The 18970-nt window shown below is 38.8% G+C and overlaps 1 protein-coding gene across 5 annotated transcripts in view; it reads right to left on the reverse strand.

Moving 5' to 3' along the window:
• The window catches only part of LOC131246596 (3-isopropylmalate dehydrogenase 2, chloroplastic-like), a 50259-nt gene extending 35233 nt beyond the window's left edge, over positions 1 to 15026 (reverse strand). For 3 of the 5 annotated variants that reach the window (XM_058246875.1, XM_058246886.1, XM_058246865.1), the window contains exons 1-3: positions 14876 to 15026; positions 14600 to 14798; positions 13347 to 13476 (exon numbers count right to left, since the gene is read on the reverse strand). In XM_058246875.1, the coding sequence (XP_058102858.1) occupies positions 13347 to 13476; positions 14600 to 14798; positions 14876 to 15010 (464 nt within the window). In that variant the 5' untranslated portion in view covers positions 15011 to 15026. Of the gene's footprint in view, positions 1 to 13346; positions 13477 to 14243; positions 14482 to 14599; positions 14799 to 14853 lie in introns of those variants that run through there. The other 2 variants (XM_058246904.1, XM_058246896.1) reach the window with 2 other exon arrangements.
• Positions 15027 to 18970: the final 3944 nt, after the last annotated feature.

Here is an 18970-nt window from a genome sequence, read left to right on the forward strand (position 1 = left end):
AAAACAAACAAATATGCAAAATTAGAGTAGACATCCTGTCAATAAACTAGTTTAGGATATGTGCAGTATGCTCTGGTCAAAAGTCTGTACAAGTGGGGCCCATTGTTGAACAACCATTTGTCTGTTTCATGCCACCAGGGATGGACCATGCCACATAAATCAACTAGAGAACAATCCTAAACCTTCAATTTGTGTCCTGCAAATAAATGGCCCAAGAGATACAGAAGTGATCCGCCTCCAACTGAAGGGGCCAAGATTGTAGCCAGAAATGTTCCAACTTGGGAGATCAACATGATTTACTCCCAGAGGACAAAACAGACCTATGGTCCAGATTAGTAAACCAGCCCTCACTTTTACAAATTAAAAAACCCGGGAATTAAAACATAATTGGGCACACACACGCACGCACACCATATCTTGCTGCATCTGAAACCATTTCATACATTATATACCATATGGTGTATTAGATGTCTCCCCATCATCATCATCATCATAAATTGTGTAGTACATGTGTAATTACATGAGTAAAATAAATAAAAGAGTCTTTGACATATACCACCCTTACTTTTTGCTATACACAAAATAACCCCCTTCCTTTTCATTATTGTCAAATAAACCCTTCCCTTCTTCTACAAACAATCATAAAATACCTTGGGGTTAACTTCCATCAGAGTTGACCATTAAAGAGACTGTCGACCGTATGAAATGACACTTTTGCCCTGATTTTGTAAAGGAGGAAAGTTCCCATTTTTGCTCCTATGCAAACACAAAATGGATCAATGATTTAGATCGGATGTCGTGTATGGCCCACCATTAGACAGTCTAGATCATTTTGCAGTGATGGGGCTCACATTACAAGCGGTGGGATCTCTCCAAGGTGTTTTGTATCAATAACAGTAACTGCAACGGTTAATCGGTTACCACCGTTACTGATATAGAGAATCAGCGTAATGGCCAATACACCCCCATATCATTGTATTTTTATTTTATTTTTTTGTCAAAATTTTCTGGAAAAATATCCAGAAAATTCAGAAAAATGTAAATATTCCAAATGTGCATTTATTTTTTGTTTTGAACATGTTTATGATAGCATAACAATCCACTCTTTGCTGAGAATGTTGTATCGAGATGTCTGATGAATTTATGAACCTGGCGACCTAGGATTGACCAGAAACCTTCTATATTTAATTGTTTAATTATATAATATCAATGATAAATCTATTACAATGAATGTACTACCAAAACATATCACATTTGCAGGTTTTACTATTATTTACAATATTGGTGTATTACATACACTGTAACTCGTGTACATTTCATTTCAACGAACAAACTCCCATATCATTGTATTATTTCAATGTACATACATTCTAACTCGTGTAATATGCCAATACACCCCCCATATCATTGTATTTTTTTATGGTAAAAAATTTCTGGAAAAATATCCAGAAATTTCAGAAAAATGTAAATATTCCAAATGTGCATTTATTTTTTGTTTTGAACATGTTTACGATGGCGTAACAATCCACTCTTTGCTGAGAATGTTGTATCGAGATGTCTGATGAATTTATGAACCTGGCGACCTAGGATTGACTGGAAACCTCTATGTTTAATTTTTTAATTATATAATATCAATGATAAATCTATTACAATGAATGTACTACCAAAACATGTCCCATTTGCAGGTTTTACTATTATTTACAATATTGGTGTATTACATACATTGTAACTCGTGTACATTTCATTTCAACGTACAAACTCCAAAGACTTGTAATTTTGTGTCCCATTCCTATCATGTAATTTTTATATCTAACAAGTAACAATTTGATATCATCTCCCAATAAATCTTAAGAAAAAATTGAAATTAAATTCGGACATACAATGCTCTGCCGATTCGAGGCGAATTTGGCAAACCACTCGTTGCCCAAAATTAGCCTCAAATTTATCCAAATATATTGGCACTTATCCCACTAATGGATTGGTAGACATTTATTGGACAGTGATGCAAATATCAAATGGTCCTATTCCAAAAAAATAAATGTCCATAAATTAATGATTAAAATCATTCAAACAATCTGATTTTGAGATTGTGATTTAGCAACAATGGTCCATAATCTAATTGATTAATTTTGAATTAATACATGCCTCATGTACAATTATTTTAGGACCCGAATTGTTGGACATGGGCCTGTTGGGCCCACTAGTGGGTGGGTCCCACATATCTTTCCCACTTCTTCTCTCTTTCGAGACTGTTTCGGACTTTGAAATTCCAAGAGATTTTGAAATTTGTTTATTGGATGAGGGAGAGATGCGGAAGAGGTTGGATTAGATGGGTATAGACCTTATCCCATCCAAACTCATTATTTATCTCTCGATCCTTCATTCTATAAATATAGGGAAATACCCTTCGATGAGATCAAGTAATTAAGAATCTGAGAGACATCCACAAGAGAAGAAAAGGTCAGTGAGTTTGTGTCCATCTGACCCGTTCCTTAAATGAGTTAAGTCGTAGATCGTAATCCAAGGCCATCCTTACCAGAGAATCAGAGGGGTGATCAAACCCATCTACTCCTATAGTGGTTAGGCGGACCGTTGGACCTGCGCCATTCATCATTGGCTCTTGTGGTCCCATATCTTGTATACCGTTGGATCCTGTGGGCCCATTCTTCTAGGCCGACTTTCAGTGGTATCGGAACAACTTAACGACATATCTCTGATTTAAGCTGAACGAATCATATTGAGGTCAGTAGGCCTTTCTTATTACATGTAAGATTTTATCCTTTTTCTGTCAAAGCTTTTATTTTATTCAAACATATCAATCATCATTTTTTTTTGTTTTTACACGTTTGAATGGAATTATAATATCCAGCGAATCAGGGAAACAAGGATTAATAAAAATGAGAGTAATATTGAAATGTACATATAAATGCTTGATGAGGGAGAAAATGAGGGTTTTTTTTTTTTTAATTTAGGGATTTTGGATTAATATCCTAAATTTAAAGATAGAGAATTTGAAATTGAATATTAGAGAGGTTGATGATTAGAGGAAAGGAGAAAACGGGAGCCACTGCCGCATTGGCCAGCCGTCGCTGCCGGCCAGCCGCACATTGAAGAAGAAGTAATGGCTACCACTTGAGGCGGTGGCCATGGCCAGTCAGTGGCAATAGTAGCAATCGGCACCCACCCACCTCTCTCTCTCTCTCTCTCTCTCTCTCTCTCTGTGGTGGCAGGCAACACCGCCACAAACAGCGTCAACAGCCATGCTCATCACCCCTGCAAGCAATGGCAGCAACTACCTCCCGGGCCACACATCTCCCTCCATCGCAAAACTCACTTCTATTGTTTGTTTCTCTCTCAATTCCTTCAGTGTGCTTCCATCCGTGGCAATAGCCATTGTCATGGCTGGCGCCACCTCCTAGAGCAGCCGCGGCAGCGGCATCCATGCCCGGATGGCTACCCTATCTAATGGGTTTTCTTAGAACCCTAGAAGAACGGATTGATTTTCCCCTCGGTTCAAGAAGAAATTGCAGCCATGGCTGTCCTTTCAGATTGGTTCCTTCAAACCCAAGAGAAAGAAGATTGTGAAGAAAATGGGTCTGGGTTACGGGCATGAATGTTGGCCTAGTGGGCATGACTTGTGTTTTGGGTCTGTTGCGGTGGGTTTTGCATTCATAGCATAGCCCAAATATAAAACTTAGGTCCTACAAGTGAGGGAGAATACGAGGCAAAAGAGAGAGAGAAGAAAGACAATCTTTGGCCTGGATTAAAAATAAATAAATTAATTAATTTTAAAAAAAAAAAAAAGAATCGAAAAGGGCGTGCTTATTTTTTGGGCTCATTTTATAAGGATTGTGATATCTTTTTTTCCCCAACATTTAGAGAAGATTGTAGGCCACTTCATGAAAAATAAATGGACAACAACATAATGTTGAAAATAGTTATTCACATTCTCTTAAATTGAGGGCCCAACATTAAGGCCAGGGCCCATTAACCTTATGCACGTAGGGCGGATAATAATTCTGTGATACTTTTTTTTTTTTTTTTGCATCGGGCATACGTAGGAATTTAATTTTTATTTCTATGTTGTTAGTTGATGGTTTTGATATTCGTTTTTCCGAGACGATTTTCTATAAGAGTCGATAACCCCATCTTTGCATGGAGAAATTTAATTTCAGATTTATTTATTTTACACGTAAATAGTGATGATACACTTCTTGTGTTATCTACTATGTCAAATGAATTTGTACCATAAAATGGCATGCGAGGTTAGGTCACATTGAAAAATACCGTCCGATACAACTTCTCACCAAAGAGTAGACCATTACACCACCATAAACATGTTCAAAATTATAAAATGAATGCATATTTGGAATATTTAGAATATTCTGGATTTAATGGATATATTTCTAGATTTTTCCGACCAAAAAAAAAATAAAAAATCGACCGTTACAAACCCCGTATCAGTCGATATGGGGCGTATTCGTATCAGAAACGGTGGGGACCGTTACGCCCACCCAGTGTTGTCATGTGTGATCACACATTTGCATATGCGATCGCATATGCACACACATGTGCAGAAATCACATATATGACAGTGATCGCATATGCACACACATGTGCAGAAATCACATATATGACAGTGGCATATGTGATTACTGCACATATGCGATCGCATATGCCACATGTGCGATAATATGTGATCGAATATATGATGTATGCAATGTTGTCAAATCGCATATGCGATCTTATGTGATTGCATATGCTTGTGCGCATATGTAGTTGCATTTTTTTTATTTTCAAAAATAAAAATTAAAAAAAAAAAATCAGAAAAATAGGGAGAAATTAAGAAAAAAAATGAATAACATATTATATGCCCTTGGCCCTTGCAATACATTTAATTTAAGTAAAATAAAATCAATTACATAATGAATTAAATATTAAGTCATCATTCATCAACAATTCAACATTTTATAACATAGTTAACAAATATCAACATTCAACAGTACAATGAACAATCAACATCAACACACATAGTAAACAAAATAAAGAAGTTATTTATTTATTATTCATCTAATCATATACTATATACATTGATCTATTTCCCATTGTGGCATTTGATCACCACCAGGTCCACCACCACCGTCATCCGAGTCATCTCCTTCTTCCACATACACATCTTCTTCCGTTTCTTCATCATCTGTATGTGCTAATACTTCATCAACATCCAATGGTGGATATTCAGCTTGATCATTAACATCTCATCCTTCTTCCATCTCCTCAATGTCTTCAACAGGTTGACAACTACTACTCACCCCTCGGCTCTCCCCATCCTTCGCCTTCAAGTGGTACCTTCTCCAGGTGTCGATCTGTATGCGGCATCTTCAACTTATGCCCATTTCAAGTCCTCTCCAGCAAATACCGGGTCCTCCGTATCTACGAGCCACTCGTTATCTGCATCCAACTCATTAAGCAAATAGGGTTAAAGAAAATAGGCTTTTCTTTCCTAGTTTAGAATTGTTATTGCAATTTTTTGATTGTATTGGACGAAAACCAAGTCATTGAGCTTTTTTTGCTCAAGGCGATTCCTTTTCTTGGTATGAATCTCCATGAAAGAAAGAGCATTTGGCATTAGCTATTTAGGTAATTAATTTAACTTAGGCCTTACACTAAAAAATTGAATTTTACAATCACTAAACTTACCACCTTGAACGTGCTCCAATTGCGCTCGCAACCACTAGCAGAACAAGTGAGTCCAAGAATCCTCATAGCCAACTTCTTTAGAACTGGATCCTTTCTGTTCAGGTCCACTCCATAGACAGCCCACCAGTCAGCTGAGAAAAACAGTTTAAGTAGGTTAGAGACATTTTGTAGAAAAACTATTTGTAAGACACTAAGACTGACATTCATGGTACTACTTACTGGGTAATTTCATTGTCCGATGTCTGATGACGATATCCCTTGAAATATCCCCTCACTCTTTGTATAGAAGTCCAGCAAAGTTGAGATCTTGTCCTGTTCTTCTCTATCTGGAATCGTTCTTTCCAACACATCAATAAATTCAACCATATGCATAGTAAGTGCTTCTGCCGGATCAGCAGAAGTGAATAAATAGGTTGGGTTAAAAATGTAAGCAACCGAATATAATGGAAATGACATTTGGTTGCCCCATCTTCTATCTATAATATCTATAATTAGCTTGTAATCACGGTCTCTATAGTTAAAATGGTCCATGATCTTATTTTTCACCCTCTCCATTGCATCATATATGTAGCCCATTGCAGGCTTCTGATCCCCGTCCACCAATCGCAACATAGTGACCAAGGGCTCGGAAGCTTTTAGCGCCTTTACCACTTGTATCCAAAAATTTTGCGAAAGGATTTTTTTTTACATATAATTTTTGTAATGTTAAAAAGGTTGTAGCGAAACGGGTGACTGCTAGACGTAGCAAGTTACCCCCAATGTGTTTTCTCATTCGACCGAGAAGAAGGGCGTGTTTGTACATAAAGACCGTAATTCTTATAACCCTTGCAATTACTTTTATAAATAACCTACTTATACCTTCTAACATAAGATCAACACAATGGGCAGCACAGGGGGTCCAAAATAAACGACGCATCTTCTTCGTAAGAAGGCGACCGACCATTACATACTACGTCGTGTTGTCTGTAATTACTTGTATAACATATTCCTTACCTATTTCCTCAACTACATTATCTAAGAAGCTAAACAAGTATTCTCCTATGTGTGAATGGCCCGATGCATCCACGGACTTTAAAAACATTATCCCACCTGAACAATTCACCAAAAAGTTAATGAGAGACCTGTCAGATTTGCTCAATGACCCTCAATCGAGTGGTCCTTTTCTTATATAGAAATCATTTTCCCTAATTACAATATATCCCTTAATTACAGTATCACCTAATTACAGCATAATATCTCCTAATTACAGCAGCATCTATATTCCCTAATTACAACATCTATTTTCTAAATAACTATACAACAATATATGGTAGGTTTGTTGTCTATCCTACTAACATCCCCCCTCAAATTGATGTTGGTCGATCAAGAAGCATCAATTTGCCAACAAGAAATTGATGACGTAGTCGTGTCATAACTTTGGTGAAGACGTCCACTATCTGAAGGTCGCTTGAGACATGTGGAAGAGAGATAACCCGAGTATCAACAACTTCTCGAATAGAATGACAGTCCACCTCGATATGTTTGGTACGCTCATGATAGATGGGATTGGTAACAATCTGAATAGCACTTGTATTATCAGCATGAGTACAAGCCAAAAAAATGATACTAGGAATGGAAAAGTATAATGGAAACAGTCTCCCAACTTTAGGCCCCTTCGCTATTGTCCTCCCCGACACCGGATCCTGCACATGACAACCATCACGAGAAAACTGAACATTATAATTATCATCCACTAATTGTCCAACCGAGATAAGACTCATAGAAAGCCCAGGTGATACAAAAATATTAGTAAGTTATGGTGCGATATCACCAACCCCAGTAATCGGTAAACGATGGTCATTAACAACTTGAATATTAGAAGAACCAGTATACTTACGAACATTGCAAAGCATATCAGGAGAACTGGTCATGTGATTGGATGCAGCGGAGTTAACAAGCTAAGATTGACAGGGTATAGTACGTATAGTACCCTTACCTTGCAGCCCTAAAGCGGAAAATGCCAATACAATCATTTGCTGCACCATTTCTAGTGTAAGGGCAGGTGTAACAGCAGTAGAAGATGACACTGGAGCGAGATTTTGAGTGCTAGTTACCCCATCCGAAGTGTGGCCAGTAGCAGTAGCATGATAAGCATTCACGGGTCGGTTTTGAGGACGTGTTGGGCATTTTTTGATGATGTGCCCCTTCTGTTTACAGTAACTGCAGAACTTTTTAGCACAATGGGCAGCAATATGCCCATAATCTTTGCAACTATAGCACTGAACTATACGCATATCTCGAACCCTCCCATTGCCTTGAGCAGCATATGCGAAAGCATTCTCTTGCGAAAGCGAAAATTGAGTAAGAAGACGTTGTTCCTCTCGAAGAAGTGCTCCAAAACACACATCAAGAGATGGTGAAGGATCCTTGTGCATCAGGTTGGAGCAAATAGACTCGAATTTTGGCCTTAGTTTCATTAAAAACTGGTCTCTTTTGCTAACTTCATAGACTGCTTGAACAGCGGAGAGGGACTCGGCCGACACGTCGGCATAAACAATGTCGGAAAACTCAGCCCAAAGATTCTGAAAACTACAGAAATATTCCCGAACAGAGTGTACCTTGGGAATAGGCAGCAAGATCAGTTTCTAACTGAAATCGCAAGGCAGAATGATCGTGATGATAGACCTTTTTCAAGTACTCCCACATCGATTTAGCCGTCTTGTGCGGCCTTAAATTAAGTATAAGCAGTGGATCAATAGACTCAAGAATCCAAGTCATCACACGAGTATCTTTCACCTTCCATTAAACCAACGTCGTAGGATCGGTAGGTGCTGGATCACTCCCATCAACATATCCCCACAACTCCTTTCCCATGACAAAAAGTTGAAACTGAAACTCCCAGGCAGCATAATTCTTCCCTGTAAACCGAGCTTGAAAGACTTCTAAGTTGGAGTTGTTAGTCATAACTAGAATCTCTCGAAATGCACCAAAAAAACTGCAAACCAAAACCTGCACCCAAGAAACCAAAAAACTAGAGCCTAGAACCACGAAAATTGACCAAAGACAAGGTTGCAGAGAGTGGCTCTAATACCATGTCAGATTTGCTCAATGACCCTCAATCCAATGATCCTTTTCTTATATAGAAATCATTTTCCCTAATAACAATATATCCCTTAATTACATTATCCCCTAATTACAGGCGCATAATATATCCTAATTACAGCAGCATCTATATCCCCTAATTACAGCATAATATCTCCTAATTACAGCAGCATCTATATCCCCTAATTACAGCATCTATTTCCTAAATAACTATACAACAATATATGGTAGGTTTGTTGTCTATCCTACTAACAAGACCGACCAGATCTATCAGTCCATCCATCGGCCTTTAGTGAACACTCATATATTTTCCACGATTCCTTATATTCAGTTATAAAGGATCATGTATATTCAACTACGGTTTTCAAGCATGTCTCCCTCATTTCATGATATGAAGGAGGTTTAAGCCCAGGTTCGAATTGACCTATAGCCTCAACCATTACTTTGAAGCTTCTCGATTTAATGGCGTTGAAAGCAATGCCGGTTTGGTAAAACCACTTGGCAATATATTGAATATTGTGGTTTTCCTATCTTTTTGTTTATACCGGTTCTCTAAAGTTGTTTGAGACGGCCCTTTGCCTCAACTCCTTTGGTCGATCACATCCTCGGGGTATGGTCTACACCACCTATCCATAGGGTCATGCCCTCGGGCTCTTTTCGAGACCGTTGGTTGTACTTCTGGTCTAGACCGGCCTGTCGAAGTAGGGATAGTGGGACTAGCTTTATCTACATTAACTACATTTATTTCTTCATATGCGTATTGTTCCAAATATTCCTCCTGACGTAGGGCACTATCGCATCTCTTTCATGACTGTTTTTTCATATAATCCAAACACGCTTTTCTTCTCTGTCGAATGAGAAAACACATTGGGGGTAATTTGCTACGTTCAGTAGTCACCCGTTTTGCTACAGCCTTTTTAAGGCTACAAAAATTACATGCAAAAAAATCAGAACTTAGAAGCTTTGTAGTGTCGGCCGATTTTACAAGTGGGCCTTGGTCGAAGAAGGCTGAAGGGAAACAGGCTCAACAAACAATCCTTTCGCAAAGTTTTTGAACACAAGTGGTAAAGGCGCTAAAAGCATCTGAGCCCTTAGTCATTGTGTTGCGATTAGTGGATGAGGATCAAAAGCCTACAATAGGCTATGTATATGATGCAATGGAGAGGGCGAAAAATAAGTTCATGGACCATTTTAACTATAGAGACCGTGATTACAAGCCAATTATAGATATTATAGATAGAAGATGGGGCAACCAAATGTCATTTTCATTGTATTCGGCTGCTTACATCCTTAACCCAACCTATTTATTCACTTCTACTGATCCAGCAGAAGCACTTATTATGCATATGGTTGGATTTATTGATGTGTTGAAAAGAATGATTCCAGATAGAGAATAACAGGACACGATTTCAACTTTATTGGACTTTTATACAAAGAGTAAGGGGATATTCTCAAGGGATATCGTCATCAGACATCGAACAATGAAATTACCCAGTAAGTAGTACTATGAATGTCAGCCTTAGTGTCTTACAAATAGTTTTTCTACAAAGTATCTCTAACCCACTTAAATCGTTTTTCTTAACCGACTAGTGGGCTGCCTATGGAGTGGACCCAAACAGAAAGGATATAGCTCTAAAGAAGTTGGCTATGAGTATTCTTGGACTCATGTGTTTTGCTAGTGGTTGCGAGCGCAATTGGAGCACATTCGAGGTGGTAAGTTTAGTAATTGTAAACTTCAATTTTTTAGTGTAAGGCCTAAGCTAAATTAATTACCTAAATAGCTAATGCCAAGTGCGCTTTCTTTCATGCAGATTCATACCAAGAAAAGGAATCGCCTTGAGCAAAAAAAACTCAACGACTTGGTTTTCGTCCAATACAATCAAAAATTGCGAGAATGATTCCAAACTAGGAAAGAAAAGTCTAGTTTCTTTTACCTTATCTGCTTAGATGAGTTGGATGCAGATAACGAGTAACTCGCAGAGACGGAGGACCCGATATTTCTAGAGAGGACCTGACATGGGCGCAAGCTGAAGATGCCGCATACGAATCGACACCTGAAGAAGGTACCACTCGAAGGCGAAGGATGGGGGGAGCCAGGGGGCAAGTAGTAGCCGTCAACCCGTTGATAATGATCAAGCCGAAGATCCACCATTGGATATTGATGAAGTATTAATACATACGGATGATGAAGAAACGGAAGAAGAAGAAGAAGTGTATGTGGAAGAAGGAGATGACTCAGATGATGATGGTGATGATGACGATAGTGGTGGTGATCAAATGCCACAATGGCAAATAGATCAATGTATATAGTATATGATTAGATAAATAATAAATAAATAACTTCTTCATTTTGTTTACTAAGTGTGTTGATGTTGATTGTTGACTGTACTGTTGAATGTTGATATTTGTTAACTATATTGTAGAATGTTGAATTGTTGATGAATAATGACTAAATATTTAATTCATTATGTAATTAGTTTATTTTACTTAAATTAAATGTATTACAAGGGCCAATGACATATAATATTTTATTCATTTTTTTCTTAATTTCTCCCTATTTTTCCGATTCTTTTAAATTTTTTGAAAAATTTTTATATAAAAAAAAAACATGACCACATGCGATTGTGCGATCGCTCACGATTGCATATGCGATTTGACAACATTACGCCCACCGTTACCGCAATGAAACACCTTGCCCATGACAATCCAGTATTGCAACCATCTCGCAATAGCCCAAGCACTATAAGATCAGGCATTCTCTGAAAGATTAATGGTTTCAATCCACTTATATACTAACGGACAACCCGTTATTACAACCATCTCACAACAGCCCAAGTGCTATATGATTAAGAGTTCTCTGAAGAATGAATAGTTTCAATCCAATTCTGTACTAATCAACTTGTAGGGATGCTAGCATGTAGTCCAACTACTTGCGCGAGACAACAACCACTCAGTATACCTTTTTATACTATCTACCTCAACCTCCACATGTTATACGCAGCTGTCCGTCCACTCAAAACTTTCTAAGGACCCAGTCAAACCACGATGTTGAGTGCTACAACAGCTCTATTGGTGACCAAGTGATCATGTAAGCAAGGAACAAGTTAGGATTCATGAAGATGCAGCCTGCTGTTGACCAAGCCCAACTTAAGATTTGTGAAGATACAGTCTGCTGCTCCACAACCAGCCACGATAAACAAAGTCGGCCCATGTGATCATGGTGAGCAAGGCCCAATTTAGGATTTGTGAAGAGGTAGCTTGCTGCTAGCCAAGACCCAACTCAAGATTCATGAACTGCTGCTCCAAGAACAACCACAACAAATAAAGTCGTCGCAGCAGCAGCAGCAGCAGTAGCAATAGTAATAGCAGTAGCATAGTAAAATTGGAATCTGCACTTGTCACTTGGGCCTTCACGTGATGGTTTGAACTTCTATCACACGGTTAACATTGTGTGTAGTAGGGCCTTCACATGATAGTGTAACCTATTGTGGTAAAATGGGAATTTGAGGGCCTCCACATGATAGCATGCACAACAGTTAAATAGAATCCGTAGTGGCAATGGAACAGGAAATGTGTGCACAACTTTAGTGATTTATCACACAATATTCATTGATTTGGATTCCCGCCAATCATATTTAGACGGTGAAAGATGCATGCATTAAATCCCTTTGCACACAAACAATATTTTAGTAATAAAACTGAAGTGTTAAAGATATATAAATAGCTGTCTACAGTAAAATATTGAGAAAAACCAAGGCAATTCATGCAAAAAGAGAGAGAGATGCATGATTGGCGACACATATGGCAACATAGCAAACATGTGCATGCCTTCGCTCAAAACTAAGGCCGATAAACTCACCAAGTGGGAACTATATTAGAGAAGATGGGGGCAAACAAAAATGACCAACGGTGTATAATCAAAAGACACATGGAAACTAAATGATATGTAGGCTTGCCCTGAGTTTTGGCCAGGACATGTTCACAGTTAGCATCACCTGCTGTATGTTCTGCATCTTGTACATGTTTATCACAATGTGCAACAAATCTCCCATTCTACACAGTACACAACCACCTTTGCATTTCTTCAAGCCTTACAATTCGGGAATCAAGCGAGTTCAACAACAAACTCCTCCCCAATAACAAAGAAGGATGCTAAAAAATGTCAGGATCATTCCATCCATGCAACTTTTTGGGTCACAACTTGTGCTGGAGATTTACCTGTATCTGGATGTAGAGATGTATATACATTAAGAGCCTTGGCATCAAAGTTTCAAGATTTAAAGTATCATCCAAACCAGGAATGTATCAGGAGATACGGACCGGTTTCAGACATGAATGATACAGAAATATCAGTCAATTACATCTTGGTTTTGGTGTTGTTCATACAGTACGCTGTGACTGATCTTCAAACCTTGCTTGGCACAGACTTTACAAATAAGCATTACTCATAAACCAGACAAAAGTTAAAAACACATAACAAAAACTCATCAATCTGAAGAGATTTGACAATCAATTGGGCCATATTCCCAAAGCAAAATTAACAACAAGAGGAACTGAAACATTACCCTCCGATGGCTCCAAGAAGAACTGCATCTGATTGTTTGGCGACTGAAAGGGTTTCTTCTGGCAATGGAACTCCTGCTGAATCTATCGCTTCCCCTCCAACAGACATTTTTTGAAACCGAAACTCAATACCTGCAAGCATTTACAAGCTCATTAAGGAAAGATAAATTTCCAATGTGAGTTTTTTTTTTCCCTGTAGAAAGTGAGTCATCACACTGTTTTGTCTTAACCATCCCATTTTCAGGCAACTGTTGGAAGGCTACCACAGTTGAATTCCCTTGATTTCCACAATATGGCTCATTCCAAGGCCACCAAACAAATCAATGGTTCTGACCACCAAACACAACTGCCAAATGTATGGAGGAGATGTATGGGATCAGAATGTTAAGATCAACCTACGCAGGAGAGTCAGAGAGCACCAACTTGCGGGCCCAACCTGCACAATCTTCTAAAACATCCTAGCTAAAATATCATTATCAGGACGGGCACCATGTAATCTTGAAAGGGGCCAGCTTGGCGGCATGCAAGACCACCTGAATTGATGACTCTGACAAATATGAGCAGTGAACCATCCAGGAGGTGAGCTCATAGTGAGCAGGCCAGAAACCAGAATTCATATGCCAATCAAATTATCCTAAACATCTGATGGCTCTCTCCAATACAAACAACTTAAAGCAAAACTAGCCAAATTTTCAAATTGTTTGGATTGTCCCATCCACAGACCGGAATATGTGGATCACCAATTAGGGTGGTTCTATGGGCTACCTTCAATAGCCACCAAAAAAATATTTAAAAAACAGCTAAAACCCTAGAATTTGACTACAGAGCTCCCAAACAAGACCAGTAAAATAGCAAAAACCCTAATGCCCTACGAGAAGTGTCATGGATTCCATGCCAACCTGGCACATGCCCGCAAGATCCGGGCCACTCGTCAGGCGGTGAACTGCTGCTAAAACGCTTTGGCCAAAAATCCATAAGTGGGCCCCACGTGTGCCCTGAAAACACACCATTGCTTCTCTTCGAACTATCCAGTTTTCTCATACAACGATCAGTTGACCAGCCTGATTTATGGGCCCGGGAATGTTCAGACAGCCAGGATCTCCCACGTGTGCCACGCCCGTACGTGCGCCACGAAGCGCCTCATGGATCTCCCGTCGCGAAAGTCGTCCCAGTACTCTAACGTTCTAAAACCCTAGACCCTAGAAGAAGAAGGGGGGAAAAGAGAGAAGAAAAGACAGCATTTTGTTTTTGGTACCTTGTTGAGAGCCGGCGAGGGTGAGAACGTCCTTCGCGACGGATATGACCTCCGGACCGATGCCGTCGCCGGGAAGCAGCGTTATGTTGTAGGAGCGTTTGGAAGTTTGTAGAGACGAGGAGCACCGGAACTTTCTCCATTTGGGGGAAGGGGCAGATTTGGAAGAGAATGGGCTGGAATTGAAGGGCCTCAGATTTAGCTGATGAAAGCATGCCATGAGTGCAAGAGAAAGAAGAGCAAGAGAAAGGGCTTACAATGCCAGTTTCGAAGTAGTACTTGAAATAAAAAGAAGCGGCCTCGCCTCGCGCAGTGAGGACGTGGATTGCGTCTATCCCCGCCCGTCTCTAGCCCCGAACGGTCAGTTCTGCGGGCGGACCAACCGTTATGTATCTGTTTATCCAAGCCGTCCATCCCTTTTCTCGAATCATTTTAACGTATGAACACAAAAATGAGGCATATCCAACGCTCAAATGTACCACACCCAAGTGACCATTGCATTTGATGCAATCAAGCTTATTATTTAGTGTGATCCACTTAGCGTTGGATCTAAATAAATTTGGTGCTCATTCCTGGGAAAAGGGATGAATGGCTTGAATAAACAGATACATCATGGTGGGCCCACACCACAAAACTGCCAGCTGTGGGGACCACCGTCATTCATGCATTTTATGCACTCCGTCCATCCATTTTATCAGATAATTTTAGAGTGTTAGACCAAAAATGAAGTACATACAAAGGTCAAGTGGACCACACCACTGGAAACAGTGTGACTTCAATGTCTACCACTGAAAAGTTCCCCAGGATAACATAAGTTTTAAATCAAGATGATATTTAATTTGTATTTTCACTTCATCCATGTCATGTCTGTGTGATCCTATGATCACGGTAGATGACAAATAAACATGATTGGGGCTTATAAATGTTTCAACAGTTAAAATCAATACTTCCAATGTTTCCAATGGTATGATCCAGTTGAGCTTTGGATATGCTTCAATTTTTAGATCAAACTTAAAATGATCTGGAAAACAGATGGACAACGTTGATAAACCAAATGCATTCACGGTGGGCCTAACATAGTTTACTCGGCAAGATAAGAGTTTAATGAGTAACTTGGTAGGCAATCTGATTTCGCATTCAACGAGGCCACACCGCGCAAGAACATGGATTGCATCCTACCCCCGCCCAGACAGTAATCCGTTCGGGCAGGGCTTTATGGGTCCCACCATGATGTAAGTGTTTTATCCACACTGTTCATCACTTGTCTCTGAACATTTTAAGGTATACCCTAAAACTGAGGTAGGTCCAAATCTCCAGTGGACCACACCAAAGGAAGCTGCAGTGATAATGACACCCACCATTGAAACCTTTCTAAGGGCCACCGTGATTTTATTTTTTTTTACCATCCAACTTATTCATAAGGTCATGTAGATGTGGATGAAGTGAAAACACAAATATCAGCTTGATCCAAAACTTCTTCAACTTTGAAGAAGTTTTTAATGGTGGATGTTCAATCCTCAATTTGTGGTCCACTTAAGCCCAATATCCTAAAATGATCTGAGAAAAATGATGAACGATGTGGATAAAACACTTACAACACGGTGTGCCCCACGGAGCTCTGCCCGGAAGGATTAGTAGAATCCCACCCCCTCCCCCCCAAAAGGTCGTCTAGTTGGCTAAAATGAGGAAGTGGATTGGCTGGTGTACTAGATACCACCGATCTGGCTAGTGTGTTGACGTCACCAAGTTCCGTGGGTCCCATCATGAGGTATGTGTTACATCCCAACCGTCCTTCCATTTTTCGAGTTCATCTTGAGCTAAAAAAATAAGAAATCCAAGGATCAAGGTGGACCACAATGCAAAAGGCAGTAGGAGATTGAATGTCAACCAATGAAACCCTTTCGAGGTTACAAAAGTTTTAGATCAATATGATATTTGTTTTTGAAAAGGCCAAGCTATATGTCTTGGGGGGAGGGGGGGGGGGGGGTTGTTGAATAGGACTATGCCAAATAAAAATGATAACAGCAAAATTAAACAAATAAAGGAAAGATAACACTGTAAACAATCCACGATACGGAAATTAAATACAACCTCAAAAGAATAAGTATTGAGAGATTGATACAAATGTTATTCTAAGGACAACCTTACACCAAAAACCAAAGGTTTATGGTAGGACAACCTGATTCCTAGAAAGGTCTATGTATCAAAAACTCAAACTTAATATAGAGGAATAAATAAATAAATAAATAGCAAGAAAGAAATTATAAGCTATTACAACATTCCCCATAAAGCTTGAAATGTAAAAGATTACAGCATTCACATCTACAAATACATTCCACAAACTTGAACCACAAAAGATATAAAAAATAAACCACACATCCACAAAACACAAAAAATTATAGTGGTTCGCTTGTGTGTACACCAACTGTTAAACAACAGCCACACAGCTACTCCACTCCTAATATCCTCACACAGTGGATATTAGCATTCACTATGAAAATAGTTTTTTCTAGGTTCACCCAAAACCTTCACAATTGTGTCTTTCAAATGGGCTTACACAATTTAAAAAACTCCACACTCTGAGTTTTCTGAATCTCCTTAGATAACCAATATAATGAGATTTTTCTGGCTCAATCTTAAAAGAAACTAAAAACAGAAGATTTACACAAATGTAAAATACCTGGATATTCTCCTTGTTGCAGCCCGGAAGAACTAAATCGAAGTAAAAGTTTGAATATAAAAGTTCAATGTCCACACTCACATATGAAATGGTTCTAGTTTCTAAATTGATTTTAAATTAAATCAAGTTGGGCTAGCTCTATTTGATTTTGATTCCAAGAAGTGGGAACTCTTCGATTCCTCTTTCAAATCAGATCGGAATGCAGAATACAAAATCAAATATACAAAGCTAATAAAAGAAAATATTAAATGAGCACAATATAGCTTTAAAAAATGACTAATTTATCTCTCAGAGTGATGAATTGATTTAGCTTGAATTGGATATCAAACTCTGAAATTCGTCGTCTATTTATAGCTGAACAAATCACGTTCACGACTGGTCCTGAGGTCTCCACGACTGGTCGTAGAACCAACAGATTTTTTGAAATTTAGGCGCGATAAGAGAAAGTCATTCCACAACTGGTCGTGGTACCTCCACGACTAGGTGTGAGGAACCAGGTTTAGTCGCTGTAGTTTGAGTCGTAGCTGTAGGACTAGTCATGAATGAGTCGAGCATCGTTCACACGTCTAGTCGAGCAGTCTTCAGGACTGGTCGTGGCTTTACAAAAAATTTTAAAATTTTACAACAACCTTAGGACTGGTCGTGGCTTTACAAAAAATTTTAAAAATTTACAACAACCTTAGGACTGGTCGTGGAATTTCTTGGACTGGTCGAGCCAATGCTAAGACTAGTCGAACAGAGTCCAGGACTAGTCGAAGAACAATCAAAATACTTATAAAGTGATTCAATTGAATTATGTGTTCAAAATGACCTACCCTAAGGTCAAACTAAGGTCTTTCATACCTTATCCATGATGTATGAACATTGAACATTCTTTTCATCAGATGTAAGACGATCTTTGAAGTTCATGAAGCTTGAGATCTCAACACATAATGAAGCTTGAACTTGAGATCTTTTGAAGCTTGATTTTGTAGTACTTGAGTTGTACTTCACCTTGAGTCTTGAGTATGAACAGTTCACTTGTCTTTCGATGTCGCTTTAAAACATTGAACTTTGAAGCTTAAAGGAGTAAACAATGTACTTGATCTTGCATATCTTGAAGTAGATCTTTGTTCTTGACTTGAAGCATTGACCTTGTACATGTGATGCATTGCATTGAACACATATCAATGTGCTACACAAGACACAGATTATGGTTTTGGCACTATAAAATTTGACAATTAAAGGAGCAAGAAACCAAAGCACTTATAATCTCCCCCTTTTTTAAATTTGTGACAAAACACACTCCATTAAGCATTACATGCTCAATAAAGAATCATACACCATATATATACAAGAAAGTATAATGCACCAGTTACAATAACCAGAACACACTATCATTCAAAACACCTCATTACTTACTCCCCCTGAGTAGCAGACATAAAAATAAAAAAATGCTATTACCCACAATCCATATCCATATCCATAAGCATGCATAATAAATCATTCTCCCCCTTTTTGTCACAAATGACAACGGAAGCAACTAAGATATGGAAGAAAATAAACACAAGAGGAATAAGGAAGCAAAATAGTCAAGATATGAAAGATAAAAGCAAATAATGTTCACATATAAGAAAGCAACATGAACCAAGTTCATCCAAAGTCAGTCCCACAAACTGAAAGAAAGCAAAGTATCATAAGAGTTATTACAGGCC

Source organism: Magnolia sinica, chromosome 1, assembly GCF_029962835.1.
Source record: "Magnolia sinica isolate HGM2019 chromosome 1, MsV1, whole genome shotgun sequence".
NCBI classification, from domain to species: domain Eukaryota; kingdom Viridiplantae; phylum Streptophyta; class Magnoliopsida; order Magnoliales; family Magnoliaceae; genus Magnolia; species Magnolia sinica.